General features: G+C 43.5%; 1 protein-coding gene across 1 annotated transcript; it reads right to left on the bottom strand.

Moving 5' to 3' along the window:
* Positions 1 to 2,216: 2,216 nt before the first annotated feature.
* On the bottom strand, positions 2,217 to 19,317 carry LOC149278739 (cholesterol transporter ABCA5-like). The gene is made up of 38 exons (XM_089501777.1): positions 19,216 to 19,317; positions 18,283 to 18,490; positions 17,955 to 18,116; positions 17,625 to 17,716; positions 16,932 to 17,161; positions 16,689 to 16,830; positions 16,321 to 16,509; positions 15,871 to 16,018; positions 15,534 to 15,702; positions 15,060 to 15,118; positions 14,798 to 14,908; positions 14,139 to 14,314; positions 13,833 to 13,952; positions 13,500 to 13,638; positions 12,496 to 12,586; positions 12,200 to 12,339; positions 11,904 to 12,023; positions 11,216 to 11,417; positions 10,930 to 11,099; positions 10,361 to 10,488; positions 9,738 to 9,875; positions 8,373 to 8,486; positions 8,008 to 8,178; positions 7,769 to 7,882; positions 7,100 to 7,237; positions 6,583 to 6,657; positions 5,983 to 6,074; positions 5,452 to 5,569; positions 4,789 to 4,906; positions 4,607 to 4,698; positions 4,263 to 4,429; positions 3,917 to 3,992; positions 3,738 to 3,832; positions 3,307 to 3,426; positions 2,797 to 2,946; positions 2,599 to 2,678; positions 2,452 to 2,507; positions 2,217 to 2,321 (listed from the first exon to the last, which is right to left on the bottom strand). Exons 1-38 carry the CDS (start codon positions 19,315 to 19,317, stop codon positions 2,217 to 2,219), a joined length of 4,917 nt encoding a protein of 1,638 aa, XP_089357903.1.
* Between the last annotated feature and the right edge of the window lie 605 nt (positions 19,318 to 19,922).

The raw sequence follows: 19,922 nt of genomic DNA, 5'->3' as shown, positions 1-19,922 counted from the left end.
TATGCTCTGGGCAGAATTAATATCTTAATTTCTTTAAACACGTGCTTATAGTATGTAAAATGCGTACGTGTGAAGAGAGATTTGGGGAGCTATCTATTTAATAGGTCATGTGCATAAACCCCTTCAGGACTAGGGATTTTTATATACCCTAAAATCACGAAGATTTGCCAAATTGTTTGTTAAACCATGATTCCACTTCTCGGTATTTGATGAACCCGCGCAAATGATAGGTCGTTTAGTTCATGCCCTTCTTTTTAAAATAATAAAAATACATAAAACATTACAATTATTAGTGATATGTAAAAAAAAAACCCTTCTAAAATAGGATATTTCTTCTACACAGCTCAATAATGACCCGCTGTATGTTCAGCAATACCCCACAAATATATTTTTTATATATATGTTCTAAGGGGGGCGAACAGAGGCAAGAATAATAAATACAAAATAAATTCAGATACCCCTGTAACATCATACCCCTGTATGCACTGCTTATAACTGCCCCATGGTAGGGTCTGCCTTAATGCTGGATTATAAAAGCAGTATAGTTTGTATGCAAACACTGCCTCCCGGTGGACCAGGTGTGTATTTCAGCATATTCCTAAACTAAATGTTACTTAAATCAAATACCCCCCGGGGTTAAATACATTTCTTTTATTATTAATTAATTTATTTACCAAAAGATAACTTTTAAAAGTATTTTGCCTTTCTCGTAAACGCTGCCCCCCTAGTGGTTGCAGTGGGATAATGCCGCAGAGATCTTTAAATACACCACAGACTCTTTGCTAAACACAGCGGCAGGGCTTCGGTATTACAGATCCACGCGGTCTCCAGCGTAAAAAAATCACTACCCGCATACAACAAAAAAAGCAGCCGTCTTAACGATATTTATTGTAACATATCATCCGGTTCGCCGGCTCGGGAGGTCAGGGCATGCATTGACATCGGTAATTATGTATCAGACAGAACACGAGCGGCCCTTTCAGTATAAAGGGATTCTAGTATAAAGGGGGATTATCAAAGTGTTTGCTAATCATTTTCCCGCTAATCATCACACCAGCTCCGGTTAAACGCATACTAAAGCGCGTTTTTGCATGGGCTCCAATGCATTTTACTGCATGCAGGTCGCTGCAGACATTTAGCCCCGCCCCCTGCCGCCTCTACTGGAAACAGGAAGCGTTCTTCAGTACACTTCCTGCACATGCTCAGTAGAACTGAAATAATTGGGAGGAGCAGCAGCAGCCAATCACGCGTACGCTATCTACGAAACAGATGTATTGGCTGCCTGATTGCAGCAGAGACAGCCTACCCAGGGCTTTTTAAAATAAATTTCAGAGAACGGAGAGGAAACATTTTTACGGCTAAAACATAGAAACATAGAAAGTGACGGCGGATGAGGAGCGTTCGGCCCGTCCAGTCTGCCCGACCTCTGAATGCTTTCCTGAGTCCCCAGCCTTATCGGATGTGAATTCAATGCCTTGAAACGCAACTAGTTTGTCAGCCACAACGTTCTTAAATATGTAATATTAACAATACGTGGATATTCGTTAAAATTCAGCATAATCCTATATATACTGTATATTATATTAAATATATATATATATATTTCTTTACGAAGCAGCACGGCAGGGTACAGCGCTGTGTTTGTTCTGAAACTGAGTTTCTCTGGGACCTCCGAGGTGTTTAAAAAGTTTGACTTGAATGTGAATGGATAAGGATCATGGATACCTGCTTTTGTTTTTAACGGGTGGCTTAATGTTAATAGGAGTCACGAGAAGACTAGAGGGAAAGATGGTGGCTTCCAGTGAAGTACCCTGAGCCGCTTCTCTATGAGTGAGACAAGCCTTGGTCTGGTGGACACTCAAACAATCCTGAAGTCAAGTCGCGCCGCCAAAAAACTGCCTAATTCTCCGGTGGGCTCCTAACCCTGCCGCACGTGGATCTTCCAGCAGTTCGGCCGTTTTTTGGGTTATTTTTTCTGCCCTGCCTACAGCTGAGGCAAAGTCCGGGTCAGAAGTGGCCTGTCGGAAATGCGGCTTCCATGCCCCAGGCATGCCCCAATATTAACCCTTTCTGCCACAGATTCAGATCACACCTTGGCTGCCGGAGAGGTCAACAATAGTGGAACAGCAGTGCCCCTCGAGCGTGAAAAGGGTTAAGACTAGAGATACTTAAAGAAGCTAGCACGCGCGCGTTGGTTTTGGACGAGGTGGACTTATTCAGAAGACAACTCTGTCCTCCTGCTTTCTCTCCCAGCACAAGGTACTGTTCATTGTCGCCACGCAGTCCTCACCTTCTTGTTCCTTTGCAAGTTCGATGAAGACCTGCAAGGCATGACCGCAGAGGCCTGAGTGACGTATCGTGACAATAAAGCCCACTGGGATGAGGTATATGGGGGTAGAGGAAAGTACAACTAACTGCCCCCCCCCCAAGAATAACTTTGAGTGTCTTTACCTGTTCGAGTGTTGATTGAGAGAAGCTGTACTCTTCAATATCAAACCCACGTTTTACTGTAACATTCCAAAAAGAATAAAAGGTTAGCGGCTTCTCTCTTAGAGAATGATGGCTTCTTGGATCCCGTTTGCCGATGAATGTCCTCACCTTGCTCCAGTTGGGCGAATGCCTGTGACAGCGACTGGACGTCATCTTTGGGAATTTTGTAAGACAATAGCGAAGCGAACCTGATAAGACATAATTATTCCCATACATTTCCTCACTTATCAGGCAAAAGGTCATCATTTAATGACCGGAGATCCATTGCCAGAACCCGGGCCGTCTTGCTTCCGTCTACCGACTTACCTCTCCTGGCGACTCGCGCTGGGGAAGATCTGAAGGATCTCGTTATGGACCAAAGCTGCTTTGTCAACGCCGGCGTCTGCTTCAAGCTTCAAGTCGAGAGAGAAATGGCGTCCGTACTTGCTCTTCAGGTGCTGAACTGAACCGATGGATCTAAGTTAGGCAGACAGGCAGATGTTAGACTCCTAATTAAAGCGAGGAGAGCCCATGAACCTTGGTGGTTTTTAGGTGCTAGGACCATTTTAAGAACATACAATGTAACACAACACGTAATAGTCTGTTATATGCTCCAAGAACTCCATTGCTCATTCCACGTTTTATTTAAAATGACCCGTAGAAGCAGGAAGACAGCGGTTATCAAACGCCAGCGCACCCAACTCTTAAAAAGAAGATACTGAAACTCAATGAAGTGCTTGGGTTTAAGCAGAAACATGGGTTGGAAGCCATACTGCGTTCCGAAGACCCCGCATGGACAATGTTTATCTGCACTAGAAATATAAGACGAACGCTTACCTCAGTTTTCCAGACACCATGATAGCCACTCGGTCACAGACGGCCTCTGCCTCCTCCATGTAATGGGTGGTGAGCAACGCGGCTTGTTCCTTGCCTTTGAATGTGGCTCGGATCAGTTTCCTAGGAATGTAAGGGAGGAAACCTGTTTTTTTTTTTTTTGGGGGGGGGGGGGGATACACAATGGGAAGCCCGCTAAAGCCACAGCCTGGACTGGGTAATGTAGGCGTTGGGTCTCAAGGATGCCCCTTTGGGTTATGGCAAGTCAGGATGTGCCTAGTGTGTCAACAAAGGGGGAGATAATACACCCTAAGTGTGGGGTTTGTATTAAAAGTCTAAGCGGAATCGACCCCGTCCACAGATAAGTGGCAGCGTAGTAGGAAATCTTACTAATGCAGACAAGATAATGTTTATAGACGGACGTTCTCACTCACCACATGCGCTGCTTGGCCGTGGGATCCATGCCAGTGGATGGTTCATCCAGTAACACGATGTTGGGATTGCCCAGCATGCTCAGTGCGAAACACAGCTATGGGGAAGGTATAAGTCGGAACAAACATCAATGGCTCCTCTGAGAATAAGCCAAACGCGTCGGGGTAGACCGGGGGCTCACCTTTCTCTGGGTTCCTGTTGACAGGTTCTTGGACGGGTTTCGTTTGTGTTCGTTCAGGTCCAGAGTGTCGATTATTCTACAGATGATTCAAACTTAATTAGTAACACCGGCAGGAGAAAGCAGTACTCGTTGTATATGGTTTCTTTTCCTCAAAAATGTGATATAAAAATAGGATACGATCACAAGAAATAAAAAAAAAAAAAAAGTTTTTTTTCCCTTTTGTTGTGTTTTTTGAGGTTACATTTGCATTTTAACTATTTTATGTCTAGTAAATACTGGACATAGTCAAGATGAAAAAAACCGAGTTATATCGATGCGGACTTTCTCCTCATGGATAGATACTCACCTCTTCGAGATGTCTGCACGGGCGCTGCTGCTCATACCCTTGATGGCTCCATAGATCTCAAGATGTTCTTGGAGTCTTATCTCAGGCCAGAGATAACTCGTCTGGGGGGTATAACCTACAAATCTCACCGCGCCGGACCCTCTCCTCGTCTCATCTCCCACCAGTACCTGAAAATGAGGCGTCAAACAGCAAAGAACGAGCTAAAATTATACTGTTATTGATAAAAATGACCCAACTCAACCCAAAAGCTACTCATCAAGTCAACAAATCTCAAACGGACGCAATGTTTCCGGTTTTGGTTTAATGCTTTCTATACGAATCCCGTCTGCTGTAAAACGACCCACCTGCCCGGCGTTCGGTTCTGCTTGTCCAATCAGAATGTTAAGCAGGGCGCTTTTTCCAGATCCGTTTGGACCTACCAAGCCCAAAATCTCTCCTGAAAGCAGATACGTTTGCACTCAGGATCCCTCGTTTCAGTTAATACGTTTCATCGGAGAATCTACGGTGAAAAAGGATGGACTCTGACCTTTCTTGACGCAAAAGGAGACGTTATTTACCACCAGCTTCCTCATCGTCTTCCCTAGGATCGTTTTGCCGGCTTCTTCGTATTCTTTGTGTAATCCGCTTATCAGAATAGCTGGTTTCTAGAACAGAGAGGCGTTGTTAGGGGACGCTATTCTTGTGTCTCAAACCCAATATATATGTTGCAGAACCTCATAGAACCCACGATCGGTTGGATTTTGGTAACTCCAGTTGATCGTGGTGTTTCTCCACAAGAGACCCAAGTCTTCCGAAAACGTGCGATTATTGGTCCACTACATGGATTATAAACCTCAGTTTTGGGACCGATTCGGCAATTTTTTATTTTTGTGGTTAGAGCGAGGGGTAATCGGGACACGGGTTCTCCTTTAGTGCTGCGTCTAGAGCGATACCAGATGTACCGCACTGAACCGGGGGGTCCCAGGATGAGAGGTCTATCTCGTAGAGGGAATGCGACTGCTAGAAGGATCTTAGTCCCACTCGGTCAGTAAGGCCCACTAAGGCCGCAGCACACATCCGCAGGGTGTTGGTTCTCTTGTGTTGATGAACCTTCTAATGAGGATCCTTCAGAGCAGCGGAGATTTTCTTTTTAGGACAAGCCTCTCGTTGACCTGTCGGGCCGGTCCCAGACACTCTTGAACGCACGTACCTCGTTGCATTCTGCCGTCATGGATTCTGCCGCTCTCATCCTCTCCAAGCGAACGTCTTCATCCTCGTCCTCGGCAACCTCGGCGAATTTCCACACCTTCTTTTTTTTGGCTTTGGTCCTGCGTGGAGAAATGGGGGGGAAATCAGCTATAATGGACGATACGAACGAGCAGCCACGATTATCTTGTAAACGATATCAGGGATGTCTACGCGGAATGCTTGCCAGAGAAACACTTATGTGTTATTTGCAAAGCACTAGGAAGCATTTAACCCTCTTACGTTTTAATGATGTGATAGATCTGCTAATGCTCATAATTGTGTTACGGGCAAATACCGAAATACAAAATCATTCAAAAAAACACATTCTGTTACCCCCAGAAATACTATAATTACATTATTCTTGTTTTGATAAAGATAAGAACGATTTTATAACAGATGATTCACGACTTTGCTTTCTTTTATTATTTTTAGTTTTTTTTGGGGGGGGGGGACATTTAAATTAACCGTAATTAAAGGTATTACAAATATATACCTGAAAATTGAGTCTTCCCTTAAAGCTTTCCCGCCGTTCTTCATTTCGAGGTAACGGAGGATAAAGAATAAAATCACGCATTGCATGTATGGCTACAAAATAAAAAAAAAATAAAAAAAAAAAAGGAGGGGGGGGAAATGAAAGACAATGATTAAAATTGACATTAAAAATGATAACATAGGCTAAACGTTATTCTATAAGTAATTGGCCTTTGCATGCGGTTCTCTACATTAGGTATGGACTCAAGACTCCATGAGTCTTCCTAACGGACCAGCAGGGGATAGGGTCCATGCCCCCCCCCCACTACAAACAGGTATTGTTTGAACGTGAGGGTTCTAGAAATTCAACGGAATACCAGTAATTGGGCTCTTGAAGAACTCGAGTGCTCGGGATGCCAACAGCTGGAGATCAGTGGTTCCGATCCCCACCACAGCCATGGTCTGCATGTGAGATGTGGTCACCAGCAGCATATATATATATATATATATATATAAATAAATAAAACGCAGACCCCTAGGCCCTCAAGTTATGAACACGAGTCCTACACATCTGCTGAGCCACGGCTCTAGACCTTGTGAGGACCAAGGAATGCAATCTTACGGATATAACGGTCACCAGTAGCCTTCCCAGCTGGGTATAACTGTTCTCCTCGCTATGGGACACATTCCAAGACATCTGAGAAAAAAAAATGCAAAAGGTCTCCATTTTAAATGTTTTTAAAACAATGAATGTTATCAATAATATAATATAATATATGGCGAATGAATATAATGTAATTAATTCGCCATATGCAACATATGAAGCATCTGTCTGGAAGGATTCTTCAAGCGTGATTCCCCTGAGAATGAAACAATGGAATGGTTCTCATAATTGGGACATTGCACTTATACTGGTGGTGAGACCACCTGCTTTATAGATTAATAGCCCCCCCGTGTTGACATTAAATTTAAAGGAGGATTTCTCACTGTATTCCCAGAATCCTCAGTAACTCAAGTGAAAAGTGGTGTCTCTCTACAAGAGACCTCAGAGGTCTCAAAAGCTTATGTGAATATGGATCTTATGGATATCGGTTCACTGAAAGGCATGAGAATTTGTATCAAACATAGTTACCCCTTACCTTTATGAAGAAAGTCAGACAGCCTATGAGAGGGTAAATTGGGATGAAGAGGCAGAAGATGTCATGGAAGATTGTGGCTATCATATCGTTCCCAATAAGCAGGGCTATTTCTGTAATAGTGTTGGACGAGGCAACGGTCTAAGGAAATAAGAAGGAAAATCAAATCTCCTGCAAGACGCCAACAGCCCTTTCCAAGTTCTACACAGATGTATTACGCTGGTTTAGGCCTTCGGTTAAAGGAGTCCTCTAGCTTCATTTTCATGTTGCAGTAAAATGTACCTCTTTCTCATTGGACTCCTGCCCCTGGCTGCCTCTAATGAAAGCAGGAAGCATACCGCAGTACACTTACTGCACATGCTCAGTAGCAGAATAACAGTATTTAACTCCTCCCCCTGCGACGTCTACTGAAAGCAGGAAGCATACCGCAGTACACTTCCTGCACATGCTCAGTAGCAGCATTAACAGTATTTAACTCCTCCCCCGGCGACATCTACTGAAAGCAGGAAGTATACCGCGGTACACTTCCTGCACATGCTCAGTAACAGCATTAACAGTATTTGACTTTCACATACTGGAAATCTAAAAAAACAATTGGGCACTAGAATGTTCTTTTTATTTCTGTCCTACAAAAGTGATTTACTCTTGCGGTACAAGTGAGGGCAGACATACCAGCGAGAAGACTATAGACCACCATTGCCGCGTGTCGTGTATTTTCTTGTAGGTAAAAGAAAGCACGTAGGTCAGGAGAATCACGGCAGGAATGTAACCGATCGTGCAGAAAATCTGCAATATGGAGAGCTTCGTTATATATGAACAAAGGGGCGGGTATTTAAAGGTACAGCACAGGAGGTACATAACTATACCGGTGCAATGAACGCAACGAGAGCCGCTGCTTCCGGTTCACTCACCAAGGTCACAAGCGTTCCAGCATACAGATATATTCCTGTGTTAAATAAAAGCAAGCTTCCGATCATTATAAGGAGGATCAGAGAGTACAGAGGGATGTCCACCACCGCTTGTCCCATCCAATACGCCGATTGGTACAAGCCTGACATCTTCAGCTGGGTGTACGCTTTAACCTGCCACAGGACGGGAAAAGGAGTGAACTTTCACTTTAATTCTCACAACGTTCTCTTCTAACTATTCCTTTAGCCCAAATGCTATCGTTTTCTAACCCAGGTCTCCTCAGTAGTCTTGGTCCAACTTAAATACGCGAGTTCTTGAAATTCTAACTTTCCACGTGGATGCAGATTCCCGACCCTCTCCTTCCTACCTTATGGTTGTATGTGTTTTCCATGGCAATGTACGGCAACATGCTAACCGCCATGACCCCAAGGAAGCCAACTAGAAAATACAGATCCAGTCTGACGGATGTGTCTGGGAATTCCTATGGGGACCAAAAAAAAAGATCAATTCCCATGGCAACGGTTAAAGAAAAAAGGCTAAATATAGATAAATATAGAGAATAATTTCAGCTTCACGGAACGGGGAGAGACCCGCAATGAACTCAAAGGAACAGATATCCATATCCATACGTCTAATGAGACAAGGAAGCAGAATTCACCCTGAAGATGGCACGTCAAAAGGTGCCAGGGGGCTTCTATAAAACATCTGGCAACATAGTAACCATTCGGATATTATGAACACCAAGCTATGGAGCCCCCTCCGCCTGCTGCTCCAGAACCCGTAACTTTGTCTTTAAGGGTGGAATAATCGATAAATAAGCTCGGGTTGAGATTCTGTCTCCCTCGTTACTGTCTGCCAAACGCAGACGAGAGAGACTTCTTGGCAAACTTGTATGGGAAGAAAAAAATCAATTTCTGCGCACATCAAAAGGCAGGCGGATGATCATTGTATTCCCTGCGGGAGTCTCTGCCGAGGCAAAAGCGCAGAGATAAAATGTATTTTTCATTAAACTGCGGAAGGAGAACACATGAAAAGCTTTGGAGAGGTAACTAAAGTCTAAGAGGGTACGAGAATTGCTTTAAAGAAATGCGGGCTTAGTATCTGCTAATGTCTAACACGGGGCGATGCATATATTAAATATATAAATAAAAATGTCAGAAAATATATTAGTAAAGGATTAGAATGATCCAGTGAATAGTGCCAAGGATACAAATGTATCAAAAATATTGGGTAAATCCTGGTTTTTTTTTTCTCTCCGGGTGGGGGAAGCATATTTCATGCGCACTCATTACTTCCTGTGATCAAAACAAAATGGCTTCCCACAGTTCAGTTACAGGATGGAAACCTTGGCATTAATATTTCTGAAAAGTGTGTTTTTTATTTTAATTTAAGGAAGAAATTCTATGTTTTAGGTGCAGCGTGTGATGATACCCAATGACATATCTTGGCCTATGTAGACAGGTCGGGGGGGGGGGGCAGAAAACCAGGGGACAAATCACCCTCTTGGGTAATAGGGCGCTCTGGTGTCTCGCTGCTCAACGGGCCAGTTACAGGAGCAATCTTTGATCTCTCCAACCAGCCCATTAGAAGGAGCTGCGGCCCCTGGAAGACATGGAGCCTTGGCATACGTCGTCATATCGCGGCGCTCCATGTCTTAAAGGCACAGCACGCCTTATAAGCTCAAAGGGGATGGCTGGGGGTTCTGCCCCGGGTCTGGCCTGATGATACCCACCTGGTAGAAGGGGCTGCTCCAGGTCTGGATGCTCTCGTTGACACGAAGCTGCCGGAGCAGAGTGTTACTTATGATGCTCACGAGGACTGGCAAAGAGTGGATCATGGTTTTGTTGAAAACGACCGCGTATGTGTAAGACTACAAAACATAGAAACATTTATTATTATTTTAATAAACCTATGAATGCTGTAAACAAAAAGTATCAAATGTAATTTAACACAACTGTAAAGTTATTACACGGGTCCATCACATCGCACCGAAACGTGTTTTATCAGATCTCTTTCTACGCATGTATTAATGTTGATATTTTTTCTAGAGTGAAATATACTATATTCCTAATAAATTCCCATTCCGGTTGATACAAAACAGGTAAAGACAACCTAAATCGTTGCGTGTTAACAAATACTTTAACTACAAACTTAACACACTGCGTTAAACTTAAAATATTCTATTTATATATATAATTTTTAAGTCCCATTCCTTTTTTAAAATAACTTTTTTTTTTGGTGTGTTTCCATCTATTTAATTGATAACTGTTACTTAAAAAAAAAAAATCGGTGCACCATTCTCTCTTTGATTGTGTTTGAAAGTCGGAGTGGTTTGTGTTTACGCCTTTCTCGTACCTCGCCTGAACGAAACACGTTTAGAGCGCCGTTGTGCGGAGAGAAAGAAAAACTGTCGTTTTCATTAATTATATCAACTTTAATCTTCTGGCTGTTCAGATTCGCAATCAGGTCATCTATGTTGGTACCTACGGGAGAAACAAAACACCCCGTCTGGAGTCAGCCGGAACAAGCATCCGATATCTAGCGTCAGGGAGCTTGCAATTGAGGGACTTGAGGGTTTAAGCAAAATATTTGAGAAAAATCTAAAATTTTTATACTTCATTGTATTTTTCAATAGACAAATAGGTAACAAAAAAAATTATATTAAAAAAATATTCTAAAAATAGCTTGAAATATTTCTGAATGGCCACTGGCATGCTCCCTTAGAGTGTCTGTAGGGGCTTCTGATTAGCTTTGGTCCCCACAAGCATTTCTAATGTCTAAAAAACCAAAAATAAATGTAAAAAAAAGTCACGAGGGTCCTGGGGGGGGGGCACCCTAGCTCCTCCATATCCCATACGGAACATATAGCCTGACATTCTCTCTTAAAGCCGGGGGTAGATCTCGTTAATAATTTTGGGACCTACCTGTGGAGTTTTCCACCAAAAGACTTGTGAGATGCTTGTGGTTTTTTTGGCCGGGGCGCAGAAAATACAGATTGGAAGCCAGTTTGGTGGGGGCCAGGGATCTGTGATAATACTGCTGTAGAATACCCACAGCAGCCTGGACGGCTAGGAACATTAAGAGGAACAATGACCTGGAAGAAGAAGAAAGACAATGTATTCAGTGATTAGAACACGTGGAAGGCCACAGGCCACGACCAGGAGGTGGCACCATCCATAAAATAACGAGTAAAAAGCAGTAAATACGCACACGCTTCGGAAGGATTTTCTCTCTCTGTATAAGTTCTTTAAATGTAACTTGGCAAGCGTGGCAACCTGCTGCTTCCACAACGCCCGGCCGCTCAACAAATAAGGTCCCGGGTCCGGCAGTGTTAGCAGGCTCTGCTCGATCTCTTCCATGGACTTGGATTTAACGTCTTCCTCCGACCTTTGCTGGCTGAAAATACTATGATCTGCGAGAAACGCCATTTGTATTGTTTCATATCAAAGAGAAACAAAAAAAAAAGAGCGGAAAACACATAAATAAACTACCGGCCAACGTAACAAAAGGACAGAACTCTTTACGGTTACTGATCTAGCCGGATTTACAGATCAGAAGTATTGGCAATAAATATGGAACACCGAAAAGAAACGTCTCTGTTTACAATATGAGCAATGTGTTTGATTGTGTTACCTAGAATTACCTAGAACCTCTTTTCCCCGGAACGTACTGGGAGGTAACAAAATCAAGACACCACGGTGTCCCCTGACCACATAATACAGCAGGTTCTTCCCTCGGCAGAGCCTGGAGGACCCGTAAGTCATTTATCAAACTGGAAAGTGACATTTCTTGACATGACACAGCAATAAAAAAGATTGCGTGTGATGAGAACGTCTTGGTTATTCTGACATTGAGATGTTTTAGTGAATAAAGAGTAGGCTACGTGGGCAAACTTCACCTGTCCTATCCATTTCAGCCCCTGGCTCTAGTTTGTAGAATACGTCTTCCAGGGTGGTGATGGAAACTCCGTAGGTAATCATCCCGACGATGGAGTCACCTTCCAGAGCAGAAAACAGTCCTGCAAAAAAAAAACAAAACCAAAACCAAATAACCTCAAAGTTCTAGACTGTAAATAATGTCCTTATTGGTAATATCGGCCAGATCCTCGGGGTGGGATTCTTGGTATTCTAAAGGATTACGGCCCCGGGGATGGGGTGTTATCCCGCCCTCTCGTATATAATACCCTGACGTTACCTTGAAATTTGTCTGTGTCTCTGAGCGGTAAGTTATATACGAGGGACGTCTCGGTCTGCTGCATTACACTTGCCCCTGGTATGTGACGCGTGATCATCTCCGTCAGAGAGTCTACGCTGCAAGATGCGTTGATGTCCATGCTGGAAGGAGACAACCCACAGACAGACGGAGGACCTATTATTCTAGACCAATAACCCAACACAGCTGTGTACACACCAAGGCAACGATTAAATCACAATATTACATTAGATACGCATTTCCAGTACACTGGAAATAGAGGGGACCATACGCAATACCTTAAACGATAGCCGACACCCCATTTGCTCTTGAGGTACAAGGAGGAACCGATGCATTTCAGGGTCCCCTGTGAGAGGACCGCCTTACGATCTAGGTACCAAAAAAAGAGACAGGTAGACTTTTTTTATGCAGAAATCACACATTGGTGCAAATCCAAGATATTTTTATATGGTCTCATCCCAAAATCAGCCGCATGTCTCGAAAGCGGCTGATCGGAAGATCTTCCCGTTGAACCTATTGCCCCAAGGAGAACTTTCTGGCCAGGGGCCCTTCCGCACCCAACTGCAAGACACCATCTGCCCTGACTTGAACCCCTCTGCTCAAACACCTTGTTTAACATCACGATTAGCATTTGCAATTCCCTTTCCATTTTCTTGCCAATCCAGAGGTTTAAAAAAAAAAGATCTTAAAGATAAATCAATATATAAATCATTTATTGGAGAAAATAAATAGAGTAATAAAGTACTAGAGCCTAAAAAAACTGTGCTGTATTGTCATCTTTTGCCTAATCAGAGAAGACGGTACCACTATATACATACACTGCCGTTCAAAAGTTTGGGGTCAGCTGTTGCCATGGAAATACCTGGCTGTAACATAATTGCAAAAGGGTTTTCCGACGGTCAATTAGCCTTTTAATCCCTCCCATCACCCCCTGACTTTTAATTTGTCTATTTTTATATTTTCCAAGCTTTAGGAGGGGGAAATGCGAGTTATTATCGCATGCCCTCACCTGGAACTCATAAAATGTCCTCGGATTAGTGTTTCCTCACGGCATGCAACATCATCGAAGTCTGGTCGGTTGAGTTAACCCCATCCCTCACTTAGTAAATAGACCCGATAGTTAAAGGATGAGCTTTAGTAAGTCTGCGTAGTCATAAAGACTGTATTGGAGATAAAACACGGAGCTACCATGCGTAAATCTCTTTACCTGGTACAAAGACCTTTCAAGCCATGAATACGCAGACTTGCGTGCAAACAGATATACAGATCCACATACAATCACCTGCAAGGATGTCAGCTTCCTCCATGCAATGCGTGTTGAACACAATAACGTGGTTTGCCTTTCTGTTCTTTAAGAGGTTCCAGACTGTAAACCTTGAACACGAGTCCATGCCGGCTGTGGGCTCGTCCAGAAGTAGCACCTATGGATAGATTCAGATATAAGGGGGCAATGCGTGTAAGGAGCAAAGTTCTACATGTTGAAGTCGCCTTGGGAGCCAATTAAATGTTCATTTTAATGGTTTCTTAAAATATGCACCAGTGTATCTGGTGAAAGGTCTTCTGTGTTGTCCACCGGGTGACACGCTGTCTTATGGTGGCGCAGCCACTCCATTACCTTAGGGTTCCCAAGAATCGCTATCCCCAGAGACAGTTTCCGCTTCTGCCCAATACTGAGCGTCCGGACTTGATTGTGTTTCTGGACCTGCATGTCCAGTTCGTTAAGGATCTTATTTATCTAGAAAACAAAGGGAGATGATACATAGTACCATGAATGATACATTACAGATTGGAGACGTGGATCATAATAGCTGTGATTGGCTGAGGTGGAAACAAAATGAGGCTATTATCTATTTATTACACAGCAAATTACTAGCACGTTGGTGGAGTAGATTCCAAGTGGTCAGGTGAGGTCTCCTTGTACCTCCTGCTCCTTGGTTTTCTCTGGAATTCCTCTGAGCGAGGCAAAGATGGACAGGTTCTCTTCCACCGTGAGAATATCAAAGTGGACGTCGCTTTGTTGGCAGATTCCCGTGATCTTCCTGGCTTGTAGGATCTCGTCTATGTCAGTTACTCTGTGACCGTATATAGTGGCGAACCCTGGAAAAAAAACGGCCGGCGTCCACAATATGTTAAAAGGGTAAAAATGTTGGTTGAGTGTGAGTGAATGAAATATAAAGAATTAGGGAATAAACCTTTCTGTTATCACAGGATGGTCCAAAAATGGGCCCCCTATACAACTTAGAGCCCCTTGCTATTATAATTATTATTAACCTTTATTTATAAAAAAAAAAAAGCCAACATAATCCGCAGCGCTGTACAAACATGTTTAACAAGTACATAACGAAAACAACACATACAGATGCAACAAGCATTAAAAGCTAGCTTTGTGGCTTTTTCCTACAAAGTTCCTGGCAAGAAAGGGGACTCGGCTCAAGAGCTTATATTCTAAATGATCAAAGATCTAAATTAGTCGCACAATTACTGCTGTTCCACAGCCAGAAAAGCGTTATGTTTGCCAGGGCTGGGTCACCTTACTGTCTCTGAGGCTCCCCTGCGCTGCGTACAATTGATTTACCCCACCTTCACACGGAGGGCAGAGACCACATAAAATATTCAGAAGGGTTGTCTTTCCGGTGCCGCTGTGTCCAAGCAGAGCCGTTATTTGACCTTCGTATATCGTGAAGCTCAGTCCTGGTGTTAAAAATAAGATTATTGCCAGCATTAGAATAACAGCTCCTGCTTTCTCTGCGATAACATCAGCCTTCTGACACCCCGCTCGCCCCTTTTAGTGCAGAAATGTACGATTACTTGTGCAAGTATAACCTTTCTCTGGCAGGCTTACCGTTAAGAGCCTCAACCTGCTTCCCTTCCTTCTTGAAAGTCTTGCCGACGCATTTGATTCTGCAGAAGGAAAAGGTTCATGTATTTGGGGCACTTCAGTCCAATGGATAAAAAAAAAAATACGATGTTACATCTCCTGGTTTGAGATCGTCCGTTGGGTGTATGTTCCTTCACATAAGAGGTGCCTTGGGACTCTAATATGCTGGAAAGCTTGGGGACGAGAGGTTTCTGGTATTGTGGATCAATTGTATGGTACCTTAGCTAAATAATTATAATATTTATAAGTTTCTTTATAGAGCCAACGTTTTCGGACTTCTGAAGCTACCGTTACCAACTTTCGCAGAACACTGAATGTTCCAAAATCAAACATCTACACAATATCCAGTGTTCTAACTACAAGAACAAAGCGGAACAGGATTGTTACAGCCACAGACCGTGTGGACCTCACATGCATAGGGCAATCCAGGCCACACACCTGATAGCCTCCTTGACTTCAAGTTCTGCAGATACCGGTTCCATCACATCGCTTGGGTTATGATTGCTATTCAAACTGTTTTCGCTGAGTTCTCCGTAGTTCCTCCTCTTCTTAGACCAGTAGGATGGTTTCAGAAAGTAAAAAGGTGTCTGTTTGAGTCCATATTCCCCTGTGAAGAAAAAAAAACAAAAAACGATAAGGTCGGGCCCATTAAACATCACGGTCAGCATGGGACAATCGGACCTACAAGGGGGGGGGGGGCGGCAGAGTTGAGTAGGATAATAATTTACACCTTCTATAATTCCAAACTCTGAGAATTGGTTCTGATCCCCCATACCTGGCAGGACCTGATCAAGGTATGAAGCCAGAAGCAGGTACATCACGCTGTCCACAACAAGGAAAATAAAGGTGATTATGAGCGGGTACGGACCGTCCTTCAGATACGCTAACTGGGCACCTTTTTCGTAGCCTTCTAAATGCATAATCTACAAAAGAGATTGTTATCAACACATGAATTCCACGTCCTTTCATCTGTAAGCACAGTATCCTTAAAACAACAGAGTTTAGGGGCATAATATATATATTTAGTTAAATTAGTGTGTAGAAGAGCTTAAATTTCACATTTTCCTTTTTTACAAATCATCATAGACTAAATAAACCCACGTCGGGGGTATGTATTGGTATTAGAAGCCCACCTTATGTGTAAAGCATTAGGAGCAGTCACCTTAACTTATCAGTCCCCATTAAGTTATCTCTCTGCTATTGTCAAACTGAACTCATTACGTACCTGGGCTACTCCGATCATGAATGTGCAGGGACAGAACGGGCTGAAGAACCACACAAAGGATTTGGGGAAGTCTTCCTTCATGACAATGAAGATGCCTATGAATCCCAGAATCATGGTGGCCATGAAGCCCATGGCCCCTGCTTGCTTGGCCCTCTTGAAGAGCGGCGTCAACATCAGGGAGAATAAAATCTGGAGAAAGATCACGGCAATTCTCAAGCGACAACCCAGAAGTGACACAGGGATCTAGAGTTTAGAGTTCGCTGTCCAGTATGGGCCACTCAAGACATCCACCATCGAGTGGTCATGGTGAACCAAAATCTGGAGTTTAGGGAGCCGGCCTTATAAATGTTATCGCCAGCTGCACTTACCAAAGAAATTCCGTACAGAGAATACAGCAGAAATATCAGGAACGTGTTGCTTTTACTGAACGGGAAGAAGACGGTTGTAATAACGGCCATTACCACGGAGATCAGTAAGTTCAGACACGTGTACAGGAGAACCCACGGCAGCCTGCAACCAATACAATAAAAAATGGGGACTTTACGTGACATATGCCATAGGAGTGAAATAATATTAATAATAATAAATATATTAATATATAATATAATTACCAGAAAGCAGTGTCGTGAAGACCCATTACTTTCAGGAATTCCTTCAGTTTTTTTTCCTTTTCGGCTACGACGTGGACGGCCAAGGAGCAACTGAACGGTGAAAAGGCCATTACCAGGAATATCGACATTAGGACGCGGTAGAAGGTGACCACTTCCACCGCCGACTCCTCGCCCATGATGACCACCTGCGTCCCTTTCAGCTCTTCCCAGGCAGAATAATTGGTTTTAAGCTGCAGAAACGAAGGATGTTCGCTCGTTAGAACAGGGGCGTTGAACTGAAGTCCTTGAGGCCCACAGTCTTTAAGGATGGCACTTAAAAGCACACCCCAATTAAAGGGACACCCCACATACAAGGACACCGCAGTCATTACATGCATTTGAGCTGCATGGTCCCTTTACATGGTGTCCTCCTTGGTTCCTGCAGAATGCCCTCATACAGTATGTTTTTGCCCCTCTCCCCACCCCCTGGCTATATATCTATATTCTGAAGACCCTCCCCCATATACATCCCCCCCCCCCCAGTTGTCACATAATACTTTAATAGGCATTCTTCTTTAGGAGGGGTGTCAGGGACATTAAACGTCCCTGTAGCAGATCCTGAAAGCCTGGCACGGTTATGGCTTTGGAGGGACGGATCCGACACCTTCTGAATTCCCGTAAGCCTATTTCAGGAAGCCGTGCGTAAGGCGTTACCTTGATAATGGCAGAATTGATGCACGCTTGCAAAGATGTGAACTCCGAAGAAAAATACATAGCGGCTTCGCACTTCCAGGAATAGCATGGCTCTGGGGATAATAAGAAAAAAAAAAGTCAAAGAAATAAGAAAGCTCGTAAAGAATCACGAGTCTAAAGACCACGCTCAAGATGCTATGAGCCCAAAATCCAAGCATGGAGTCCAGAGAAACACGTAATAAACCGGAGGAGGACACAGGTGGGGGTTTGTGGAGGTTCTTGTGTTGGTGATCGGGGTCAGGTTAGATTATTTTGGAGCACGTATCTACTGCCCCTTCTCTAAGGTATTACCTCTTGGCTCTAAATAAAACGCAGACCCCGGCACGGACTCCGGGAAAACCTTCAGCTGGTACGACATGGAGTCCTTAAACACCACCCCGAAAAATTGCTTTTCTAGAATGGAGCTGGCAGCTTTTAGCGCCTCCTCGTTGGGATACGGACTCAGCGATACATCTACGGAAATAAAAAGGAGACGACGTATTAAGATATATCGGCTTATGAGTAGAAAGAGTTCTGAGGCAGGTCACTGCACAGTTATTGAAGATGTCCTATGACAGGGCGCAACCCATTAAAGGTGGTCGTTTGAAGGTAACGAGTCCATAAGGACACCAAGTTCTACCTGTTCTCAGGCACTCGGAGGCCGCCAGTTCCATGATGTGCCGCGTAACATTGTTGCTTGGCGCAAAGCCGATATTTAGCGGCGGGTACGTCTGGAAATTGAGGTCCCCGAGTAACGTACTGGGAGTGGACTCGTAGTGTTTGCTCGGCTTCATCAGGCCGACCCACATCAACGAGATCAACCACCAGACTATGGGGTAAAGCAGCTCCTGTGTGTTGAGAGAGAAAAAATGATGGTGGTATATAAATTAAAATAATATATTTATATATACAGTATATTTACAAATGCTGTGAAATGTTCTAGAATTCAGCCGAACGCCTAATCTCCGGTAACCGGGTTAATAGCGGGGAAACAAAGAAGGACAGTTCTGTCTGTAATGTGAATAAAGCAGCTGAGACTCGATATGACCCTGTGTGCAAAACCGCTCTCGGATGCCACGGGAGGATAAACGATACCCTGCGTGGAGACGGAGCCAAAGGGTAACCAGTCCAACGGAGAAAGCCTCGCTATAGAAATCAACGACACTACACAGGACCGCATGGATTATTTAATATTCCCAAAGCTCTGTGACATGTAAGGCCGCGTATGTCTATAACCGAGCCAATGTAAACATGCATGGGATGGGCATACGGCTCCTGAATCTAAGACGAGACCAACAACTGAGTCGTTACAGCAGGAGAAAGACGGGGGCCGAATGGGGCCGATCTGCCAGCAGATTCTATGTTTCTATCAGAGCTTCTGCAAAAGGAAACCAGAGATAACAATACACGCATTTTTGAGACCCTGCTTAATGGGACCACTGTAGGACGCCCAACAATTGGGGCGGAAAGACGCGTCTCCATTGCTTGGGAAGCTGGTCGCTTCCCTCCCGGTCAATACCCCAGGACGGCAGTCGGTCCGTCCGGAAAAAATAAATAAAACATCCATGCGTACCTGTAGGCTGTCCTTCTTTGTCCGACACTTGATGAGATAATTCTTGTACAAAAGAATTTTCGTTTGTCTCCAAACACCGATATCGTTGATATCCGAGGCCATTTTGTAAGACTGTGGGAGAGGAGAGAGACACAGAAGACTCGCTAAATTATCTCTATATCATTCCCAGGCTTTACTAGAAATAAATAAAATGTAAAATAACTTAAAAAGAGAACGAAGGGGGCAGCCATCTTGTTTCTCTGTAGACCTCTGCCGAGGTCATAAGTACACATTCATCGTATTCATTCATATAAGCGCCCTCCGTGTCCGGCATTTTATTTAGATAATAATCGGTTTATTTCGGAACGCGACCATATGAGCCTCTGCGATCAGAACATGTTAAGAGCCAGCCGTTTCAGATTGAGAAAAATTCAGGCAATTTCCTTTCCAATTCCGAAAATAAGCCCGACAGAAAGAGCCACCCTTTCCTGATAACGGATCAATAAAGATAATATTGTAATAATATATCCAATAAATATTGTTTCATAACAGTCATGTAAATTAATAATTATTATTATTATTATTGTGTATTTATTGATATTATTGGATGTATTTATTACTATTATTATTTATGTTTATTTTTTTATTCTTATTATGCTTATTATTATTATTGTTTTACAAATGTGATAAAAATGAAATTATGTATTTATTCTTATTATTTGTAATGA

The sequence above is a fragment of the Sceloporus occidentalis genome, unplaced genomic scaffold, assembly GCF_023333645.1.
Source record: "Sceloporus occidentalis isolate IW3139 unplaced genomic scaffold, rSceOcc1.0.p SCAF_182, whole genome shotgun sequence".
Taxonomy (NCBI): Eukaryota; Metazoa; Chordata; class Lepidosauria; order Squamata; family Phrynosomatidae; genus Sceloporus; species Sceloporus occidentalis.
Note: the sequence above shows the minus strand (reverse complement) of the source record. Positions and strands in the feature narration are given on the sequence as shown.

What these genes read in the sequence shown, in the direction of transcription:
- LOC149278739 (XM_089501777.1), bottom strand. Translation starts at nt 19,317, where the DNA reads ATGGCCTCGGATATCAACGATATCGGTGTTTGGAGACAAACGAAAATT. An exon ending in TCAATTCTGCCATTATCAAG is followed by an intron (nt 17,162 to 17,624) that starts GTAACGCCTTAC and finishes TCGTTTCTGCAG; the next exon opens with CTTAAAACCAATTATTCTGC. An exon ending in AGAAAACCAAGGAGCAGGAG is followed by an intron (nt 13,953 to 14,138) that starts GTACAAGGAGAC and finishes TTTGTTTTCTAG; the next exon opens with ATAAATAAGATCCTTAACGA.